The following is a 9,532-nucleotide window of genomic DNA, read 5'->3' as shown; positions in this document are numbered from 1 at the left end:
TTTTAACATTTTGTGGCTCAGAAACGTTGTGTAATTATCAAACCTGTGTTCAATTCACCAAAATCTAAAAGATCAAGTTGTAATGGTTCCCATACAGTGAATGTGGACCTACAGAGGAACTGATTGATGCTCTCCAGGACTGGAAGGTAAAAATATTCATATCTGAATGAGGAGAAAGTCGAACAGCAAGAACAAACCTCAAAACAATCAAATCTGTAACCACATGAGGAAAAGTTGATCATTGAAGCATCAATCTGGAACAGAGCTAAGAAGGACATTTTATCAATAAATTCAGTCGTGTGAACTTTTTACTTGATTGACATTTACTAAGTGTTTGTTGTCTTTGCCCGACGTAGTCAAGTCTGTGAACATCTGTGTGTTGAGCACTGAGTGTATCCGTCATGTCCTAAACAGAGGTTTGTTTTCTGCAATAAAATTCTTTTTACACTTAAAATATTCTGTTGATTTCATGTGAATAAAAAAATAAAAAAATAAAAGAATGGCAATCCAGGAGCAAAATGCACCCGTGAAAAAAAGTTAAAATGCCTGAAAATTAATGTTGTCTTTCCTTTTTTTCAAGAGAAGCTTTAAATACAGTAAAAGTTTTACAATGAAACATCGTAGAAGAACAAATTATCATTTTGAAAAACACAGAAGTGAAAAGTATAGTGTGTGTATATATATATACTCTGGATCCCTTCTTCCATTTGTTGGACATTTTTCATAAGATGATGAAGCTCTTTCATACAATGAAAACATCAGCTCTTAAAATTTTGTGGTTTAACTTGTAGAGTTTGATGTGCTTTTTTTTTTGTTATTTTTATTTAAAATCAGTTTTGTTTCTCAGTAACACACGTTTGGAGGCGTTTTGCAATAAAAATCCAGTTGTTTGATATTTTCATAGCATTTTCTATGCAATGTTTAGTTCACCGATTATAAAACATGTCTGTGTGTACTTAAACAGAACTGACAGTTTTAATTTTTTAATTATGTGAACATATGCGTATTGTTTGCTGAGTGTGTTTATCATGGCCAAAACAGAGGTTTGTTTACTGCAATAAAAAATATTGTTGCACTTAAAATATTGTTCTGTTCATTTCGTGTGAATAGAAAAATAAAAATTAAAAAATTAAAAATCAAAAAGAATGGCAATCCAGGAGCAAAAAAAGCAACGGTGACAAAAGTCAAAATGCCTGCAAATAATGTGTTTTCTTTTTTTTCAAGAGATGATTTAAAGACAGTAAATGTATTAGAATGAAACATCGTAGAAGAAGAAATAATCATTTTGAAAAGCACAGACATTTGATGTACAGTATGTAATTATACATGTATATATGTGTGTGTAATTGTATCGTATGTAATATGCGGCTTCAGACTTCACCTCAACAAAGAAAAAATAATGTCAAGTCATTGTGTAAAGCTTAGTTATGTAAAGTTATGTGAATCTAGTTTTCTTAGTTTCATGGCCTCTTTACTTCTCGCGAATGATTACAATTGACTACAGCTGCTGACTCCTCTGAGCCAATAAAAAAAGGATTCATTTGATCCCCTCACTAGACTCATCCACAAACACTGCAGTGGGAAAGTCTGAGGAGCTCAGCAAAGATCTGGAAAAACAAATCACTGACTTGAACAAGTCAGAAATTCAATTGGATATTAGAAGATGGTAGCGTGCAGCAGTGCAGTGGCTGCTCAAACTCCTGGGACGAAGCTCACCCTAAGTGATTTATAGGTATATTCTAAGACCAGTTTGTCGACAAACATAAGTGATGAACCGGGGCACCCTCCCGGACCCAGACCTGGGGGGGGGGCTCGCCGGAGAGCGTCTGGTGGCCGAGCCTTGGGGCCCTGTGGGGCTCGGTCGGGCACAGCCCGAAAAAGCAACACGGGGCCACTACCCAGAGGACCCACCACCCTCAGGGCAGAGGATCGGGGTCGGGTGCTATGCCCACCGGGTGGTAGGCAGGAGCGGGCGCCCTGGCGTACCGCCCCCTGGTGGTGTAGATGAGCTCTGGGGACATGGAATGTCACTTCACTGGTGGGGAAGGAGCCTGAGCTGGTGCCGGAGGTGGAGCGTTGCCGGATAAACACAGTCGGGCTCACCTCCACACACAGCAAGGGCTCCAGAACCAAACTCCTGGAGAGGGGTTGGACACTCTCCTTTTCCGGAGTTGCTCACGGTGAGAGGCACTGGGCAGGTGTGGGGATACTCACAAGCCCCCGGCTGAGTGCCGCCTTGTTGGAGAATGAGAAGGTCGCCTCTCCGCGACTGCGTGTTGCAGAGGGGAAAACTCTGACTGTTGTTTGTGCTTATGCACCGAACAGCAGTTCGGAGTATTCGGCCTTCTTGGAGTCACTGGGTGGTGTCCTGGAAGGGGTGCCACCTGGGGACTCCATCGTTCTCCTGGGGGACTTCAATGCTCGTGGGCAATGACGGTGAAACCTGGAGGGGTGTGATTGGGAGGAACAGCCTGCCTGACCTGAATCTGAGCAGTGTTTTGTTTTTGGACTTCTGTGCCAGCCACGGATTGGCCATAACAAACACCATGTTCAAACATAAGGTTGCTCATAAGTGTACTTGGTACCAGAGTACCTTAGGCTAAAGGTCGATGATCGACTTTGTAGTCATATCATCAGATCTACGGCCATATGTTTTGGACACTCGGGTGAATAGAGAAGCAGAGCTGTCAACTGATCACCACCTGGTGGTGAGTTGGATCCGATGGCGGGGAAGGCTGCTGGACAGACCTGGTAAACCCAAACGCGTAGTGCGGGTGAACTGGGAATGTCTGACAGAGGCCCCTGTCCGTGGGGTCGTCAATTCCCACCTCCGGAAAAGTTTTTCCTGCATCCCGGGGGCGGTTGGGGACATGGAGTCAGAGTGGTCCATGTTCCCCAAGCGAAGGAGTTGAACTATCTCGGGATCTTGTTCATGAGTGAGGGGAAAATGAAACGCGATGTGGACAGGCAGCTCGGTGCGGCATCAGCAGTAATGCAGGCGCTGTACCGGACCATCGTGGTGAAGTGGGAGCTGAGCCACAAGGCGAAGCTCTTGATTTACCATCCATCTATGTCCAAACCCTTACCTATGGACACGAGCTTTGGGTCGTGACCGAAAGAACAAGATTGCGGATTCAAGCGGCTGAAATGAGTTTCCTCCGCAGGGTGGCTGGGCTCAGCCTTAGAGATAGGGTGAGGAGCTCAGACATCCAGAGGGAGCTCGGAGTAGAGACGCTGCTCTTTCGTGTCGAAAGGAGCCAGTTGAGGTGGTTTGGACATCTGGTTCGGATGCCTCCAGGGAGGCTTCCTCTGGAAGTTTTCTGAACACGTCCACCTGGGAGGAGACTCCAGGGCAGACCCAGAACCCGCTGGAGAGATTATATCTCTCGGCTGGCCTGGGAACGCCTCGGGATCCCCCAGGAAGAGCTGGAAAGCGTCGCCAGGGGAAAGGAGGCCTGGGACGACCTGCTCCACCTACTGCCCCCACAACCCGACCCCGGATAAGCGGAAGACAATGGATGGATGGATGTTTTCTCTGTAGCAGCCTGTAAATCATTATTTTAAATCTGTTCTAAAAGCACAACTTCAATAATTATCTTTAACAGTACAAAGGCTTTAGTCAGAGATATTTCTGTTTTTATACAGTTTTTACTAAATATTTAAAGTACAAAACTAAAAGCACAGCTGTTTGCAGTGTTAAGATTGTATGTGGACAGACCAGATGGGTGTCTACACACCTACATGTACAGAAAAGATTGCATCGATTAACATGTTCAAAGTACAAACACTTTTATTGGAGGAGGATCAGTGGGTTCAGATTAAACATTAGCAAGATGTAATAAAACAACAAGCGTCTCTAAAATCCTCGTATAAATGTAGGATTTGTTTCTGTCTTCATTGTTTTAAAAGCTTCACTTTAAGGTGTATTTACATGTGATATTAGATTTAATGCTGGATGATACTGTTAAGTGAACAAGAGTTGACGTTACAGGTACGTCAGGAATAACCACACCTCGGTTCATTTCATACGACCAAAGTCCAAACCTTGTTATCAGCTCACTGAGAGGAGACGACGCTTTGACGCTCTGAACAGGTATTTGAGGTTTTCTTCATGTATTTAAGACTTTATTGGAGCTGCTGTCACGGTTTCCAACACTTTGCTGTTATANTTTGTTTCTCAGTAACACACGTTTGGAGGCGTTTTGCAATAAAAATCCAGTTGTTTGATATTTACAGAGCATTTTCTATGCAATGTTTAGTTCACTGATTATAAAACATGTCTGTGTGTATTTAAACACAACTGACAGTTTTAATTTCTTTGGATGTTAAAATCAATCAAAAATTTACATACACCTGTAAAAAGTTTGTACGTTTAATCACAACAGTCTTCAGTTTCCAGTGATTCCTATCAGTCCTAATTTTCTGTGATGGAATCATTGAAACACATGAAGCTTTGGCACAACAAACACAAACAGACAAACAATCGCTTATTTTCTGTTTTTCATAGATTTTGGAAAATATGAAAAGCCTGCTGGGTTATAAATAAAGGAACAGAATGATCAGTGATGTAGGAAGTTGTGTTGATCAAACGCTCTTCTCGTCACGACCACCAAACCTCTCGTCAGCAGATCTGATGGACGACAGCTGCTGACTCCTCTGAACATAAAAGACTCTGTGATTTGAAATACTATATACTGCACTGTAACCATGATGATTGTGCGATTAAATTTAAAGTAATGATTCTTAAAATGTGTTGTGTGACCAAATGATCAACAGTGTTAAGGTTAAGCCAATGATTCTACATATTATAATCGAGTTAAGATGTTTTTGTGGTTCTTAACAGAGTTCATGATGATGTTAAAAGAGCAAAAGAGGACAGCGTCCTTAAAGACAGGGCATGACTGGTCGAGTCATGTCAAGACACTCGTCACAGGATGTTCACGGGGTGAACTCATTGCTAGAGTAGTTTGTGGATCCTCTTTAGATAAACAGACGTTCCTCTTCTGGTGAGCAGATATATCCAGTACATCCTGTGTTGGCCAAACGGTGTCCGTTCCTGTTCCCAAAGATGGAATTAGGTGTTGCACAGAAGGATGAAACTCATCATGACTCAGAGGTGGAAAGATGGAAACATCTATGAAGAAATGTGTGTGTAATAATGAGTGTGTGTTACTAGCAATCAGTTAATGTGTGGGAGAGAGGGCTGTAAAACAGTATCAAAGAGAGAGACAAGAAAACAACTGTAGGAGATCGCTTCGGGGGGAGAACACTCAGATGTCGTTCTGACCAGAAGACTGAGGGATGCTTGTGGAACTCTTAGAACAACTGGAGTTCTTAGAACGTTCTTCTGTTCAGTGTGTACGCATTGGAGGAGCCACGACAGGACTGTAGTACAACAGAAGAGGAGCAGCAGAACCCTTTTCTGAGTTCTGCCAGAAGAACAGCTTCCCTTACTTCCCTAACTAAATGCAAAAACCAACTGCAGTTGTGATTGGAGTTGCTACTCTTCATCTCCCCCTGGCTGGAGGACTTTATCCACGTATCGGGGCCCTGGACTGGGTCGCTGCTCTGCAGGAAGGGGGTCTCTCCTAGCTCAGGACAAGACGGAGCCGAGTTGATCAGTTCTGGCCGGGCTGTTGGGCTCTCTCCCTCTCCAGATTAATTATTGGGTTTTTAGTTTTAGTCCGAGATGAGCACAATTTATAATATTGCTTTTAATTAATTGGGTCTCATCACATTTTGATAAACTGAATGAATGATCAAACGCTGTTGCTCTGCCCCTGCTAAAGATTTGCAACAAACATATAATCCTGCATTTAAAGTATATTTGGTCTGAAACTCCTTTAAATCATTCCTGAGTATCTGATGGTGGTAAAAGGTTAGACAATTGTGTGCACATGATCGTTAGTGGTTCTTAACGGTTATTCTAAGTCACAAGTGAAATAGTATTTAAACATGTCCCTGGGGTTAGTTGTGCCAAACCTCTAAATTTTAACCTAACAAATCACCAAGTGCTCGATCCATTCAGAGGAAAGCTGCCACCAACAGGCGTGTCTGGTGGAGTGATTTGACGACTGAGGCCACTTAGTTGGGTCAACTATTAGAGGAAGCGAGGTAGACGTCTGGATTAAGGCAGTTAGAAGCTGGGCGAGGTTCCTCCACACCAGCTTAAGCAGTTCTACAGAATCCTCGTCGGTCAAGAACCTGTAGGCAGTCAGAACTTAGCCCTAGGAACGGAGAGCTGGACCAGTAGCCCTGTACGGGGTGATACCGGCGCGGAACAACAGTAAATAAAAGTTAAATAATAATAAGAATAAATCAAGATATGTGATTTTATTTTCACAGTTTTTCTTTAACTACAGCTTTTGGACTATAAGGTATTCTGCAGTGTTTTTGTATTTTTGTGGCCTTGCTGCCAAAACTGTAGTTTTCTGACAGTAATTTTATTATTTTATTATTTATTTATTTTTGTATTTCATACATCATCACATTTCATGTGTGATATGTATTTAGAGAATATATTATTCTCATACATATTTCAATAATCTGTCTATCATCACTGAATCTCAAACTACACAATATTGTTGTTTTTCCTTGAAGAGATTTTGCAACTTCAGATGTTTTTTCTCTTCAACACACTCAAAGACAAACTCTGTAGATTTGTTCTAAAACAATGACTTCAGGAAGGATCAGTGCTTGTGGAGACAAAAAATAATCTTTATAGACTTTATTTGAATTTGTACAGAAGATTGATTAAATCTCTAACGAACACAAACCAAACGAAGATGTCAAACAAAAGCAATCACAAATGTTGCAAACATGTTCAGAGACGTTTAAAAGAACGTATTCAAATACATATTTGTAAAAGTCGCTCTCCTATTAGTTCTTTCATGATTTAAATGTGATCATCTCGTCATTCAGCTGCACTCAAAGGTAATAAATCATTTTAAACTGCACATTTCACAAAACTACTTTCAAGTTTAAAAGTTGCAAAGATTAACGTTTTTATTTAGAGTAAAAAAATCAATCCCAAGATTTATGTGGGTGAAAAGGAATCAAAAGGAGGAGGATGAAGACAACGTGATGGGAGAGGAGCTGCCCGAGTAAAAGAAGTGTCAGTATTGATGTTCTTGTTATCGTGCTGTCCATGGAGGGACAAGCTCTCTGTTCTCAGACAGTTTGTCTTTGTCTGGTCATGTGATTGCTTCATGTTTCTGTTTCATACGTCACAGCAGTGTAACGTCCTGCATCAGTAGCGGATCTCTCTAAGCTCTCCGTCACGTTCTCACAGACTAATAATTCCATCATTTTATCAATATTTATCTGCTGTTGGTCATAAATTCTCTTTATTTCATCCCATTTCCATTCAGTGTGTAGCAGCTCTTCTTTTCGTCTCACCAAATACTCTGGTTTGTCAAAGTTTGCTTCTCTCTCTTTTAATTCGGCCTCCACTGACTCAAGCTCCTTCTTGTTTGTCTTCTTGTCTTTCTCGACGTTCTCAACTTTCTGTCTGACATCACCCGTCTGCTTCTCCAGCTCTGTCTGCAGTTTATTCAGCACTCTAACTGTCTGTTTCATCACTCTAACCATCTGTTCCATCACTCTAACCATCTGTTGCATGCCATCATTATTTGTTGTTCCACATGTAAATAGTGGAACTCTGCGCTGTGACTGATCATGGACTCTAAGCCCCTGGTCCACGTCCTCATTCTCTGGTGTTCCACGATCAGGTGATGAATCGCTGTCGTTTGACCGATCACTGCGAGCTGTTTTGAAGAAAATACAACACACTGATCAACACAGAAACACAGAACAGTGATATATTAAGATGGCAAACAAGATTCAGATCAGGTCAGATGTTTTCTTCCCCTTTTTTACAAACATGAAATACTTCATGTTTAGGATGAGCTGCATTGTGAAAATAAAAACACAATATAATGTTCAATGTGTCCACAGCACAGATTTAAATCTAAAAAGATCAATAACATCATCAAGGAACACCAGAGATTTGCTCTGAGATATGCAGGTTTGATATCTGATCACTGTGACTTACGTTTACATTTCCTCATGATGATAACAGCTCCTCCAGCACCAATAACTATTCCAACGACGACACAAGCCATACCGATGATAATAACAGTGTTTACAGGGTAACAAGATTGGTCCTTTTGGGCTGAAAAATAACAACACAAATGTGAAACANAACTTTTCTGTCAAACTTCAGACAAAATTCAGTATTCTGAGTGTAAAGTGAGATTTTAGACAAAAGTCAAAGTTAATTTTAGGTTTAAAGACTTACTTCAGAATTGTATAAAAAACTCATAACCGTGAGTTTTATTTCAGAATTTTATGTTTAAGTCAGACTTCAGACAACAGTAAGAATGAATTCTAAGTTTAAAAATAAAATTAACCTAAAAAGAGTCAGAATTCCGACTTTACTGTTATGATCTGAGTTTTAAAGTCAGAAATCTGAGTTTAAAGTCAGAATTTCGAAAAGTTCAGATTATATTTTAGATTTAAATGCAGGATTTAGAATTTTAAAAAGTCAGAATGTTAAGCTTAGAGTCAGACGTCTGACAACAGAACAAGTTCTTAGTTTAAAGACAGACAAGATGATTTAGAATTCTGACTTTAAAGTTGCATTCTTATTTTACAGTCAGATTTCAGACAAAAGGCAGTATTCTGAGTTTTAAGTACAACTCCAGACTAAAGTCAGAATAAATCCCAAGATTAAAGACAGACTTTAGCTCCAAAGTGTCAGAATTGAGCATAAAGGTGGAATTTCAGGTTAAAGTCAGAATTCTGACAAAATCAAACTTGAAACAACAGAATGAGTTCTGAGCTTAAAGTAAAAGTTCAGAGTTGAAGAAAGTCAGAATTCTGGGTTTAAAGTCAGAATAAAGTTCAAAACAGTCAGAATTCTGGGTTTAAAGTCAGAATAAAGTTCAAAACAGTCTGAATTCTGGGTTTAAAGTTGGAATCTCATGTTTAAAGTGAGAACTCTGACTTTAGCTTCAGAATTTTGAGAAAAAAGTCCCAATTCTAAAAATGAGCCAGAACTCAACCCAACTCGTCCTTCAGTTCTTTGACTGTTTAGAAAAGATGAAACTAAGTAGAAAGCTGCAGCAGCACAAATCAACACAGTCTCATGGCAATTTGTTAAATAGTCATGAAATTGAATCTATTGTTTCGTGTCCTGGGACACAATTTGTCCAACTTTTTCGTGTTTCCCACCATGAATTTCAAGCCAATACGTTTCAATTGGAATTATCTTTCGTGTCTGGGACACGTTTTTCCCATCAGACAGTATTTGGGGGAAATTAGCACTCGTTGCTAAGGCAACCCTGTTAGCGTCGGCGTGCAGCCTCACCGTAGACCCAGAAGACATCTGTCCAATAGGATCTGTAATGTTTTTGTGTGTACAGTAGGTGGCGGTAATGCACCTGAGCGTTGGATGTGAACCGCCAAATCAACAGAAGAAGCAGCAGCTAGGCTAGGCTAGGCTAGTAGCAAATGTAGCCAGCATCGATGA

General features: G+C 40.6%; 1 protein-coding gene across 1 annotated transcript; it reads right to left on the bottom strand.

Moving 5' to 3' along the window:
- Window positions 1–6,712: 6,712 nt before the first annotated feature.
- On the bottom strand, window positions 6,713–8,168 carry LOC103375281 (uncharacterized). Its single transcript, XM_008305511.1, has 2 exons — window positions 8,054–8,168; window positions 6,713–7,766 (listed from the first exon to the last, which is right to left on the bottom strand). Exons 1-2 carry the CDS (start codon window positions 8,121–8,123, stop codon window positions 7,207–7,209), a joined length of 630 nt encoding a protein of 209 aa, XP_008303733.1. The 5' UTR covers window positions 8,124–8,168; the 3' UTR covers window positions 6,713–7,206.
- Between the last annotated feature and the right edge of the window lie 1,364 nt (window positions 8,169–9,532).

This window comes from Stegastes partitus, unplaced genomic scaffold (genome assembly GCF_000690725.1).
Source record: "Stegastes partitus isolate 25-593 unplaced genomic scaffold, Stegastes_partitus-1.0.2 Scaffold2532, whole genome shotgun sequence".
In the NCBI taxonomy this organism is placed as follows: Eukaryota; Metazoa; Chordata; class Actinopteri; family Pomacentridae; genus Stegastes; species Stegastes partitus.
Note: the sequence above shows the minus strand (reverse complement) of the source record. Positions and strands in the feature narration are given on the sequence as shown.

Excerpts from the sequence above, each read along its gene's own strand:
- LOC103375281 (XM_008305511.1), bottom strand. The coding sequence starts at position 8,123 with ATGGCTTGTGTCGTCGTTGGAATAGTTATTGGTGCTGGAGGAGCTGTT. Across the intron at positions 7,767-8,053 it reads CATCATGAGGAAATGTAAAC|CTCGCAGTGATCGGTCAAAC; the intron begins GTAAGTCACAGT and ends TCTTCAAAACAG.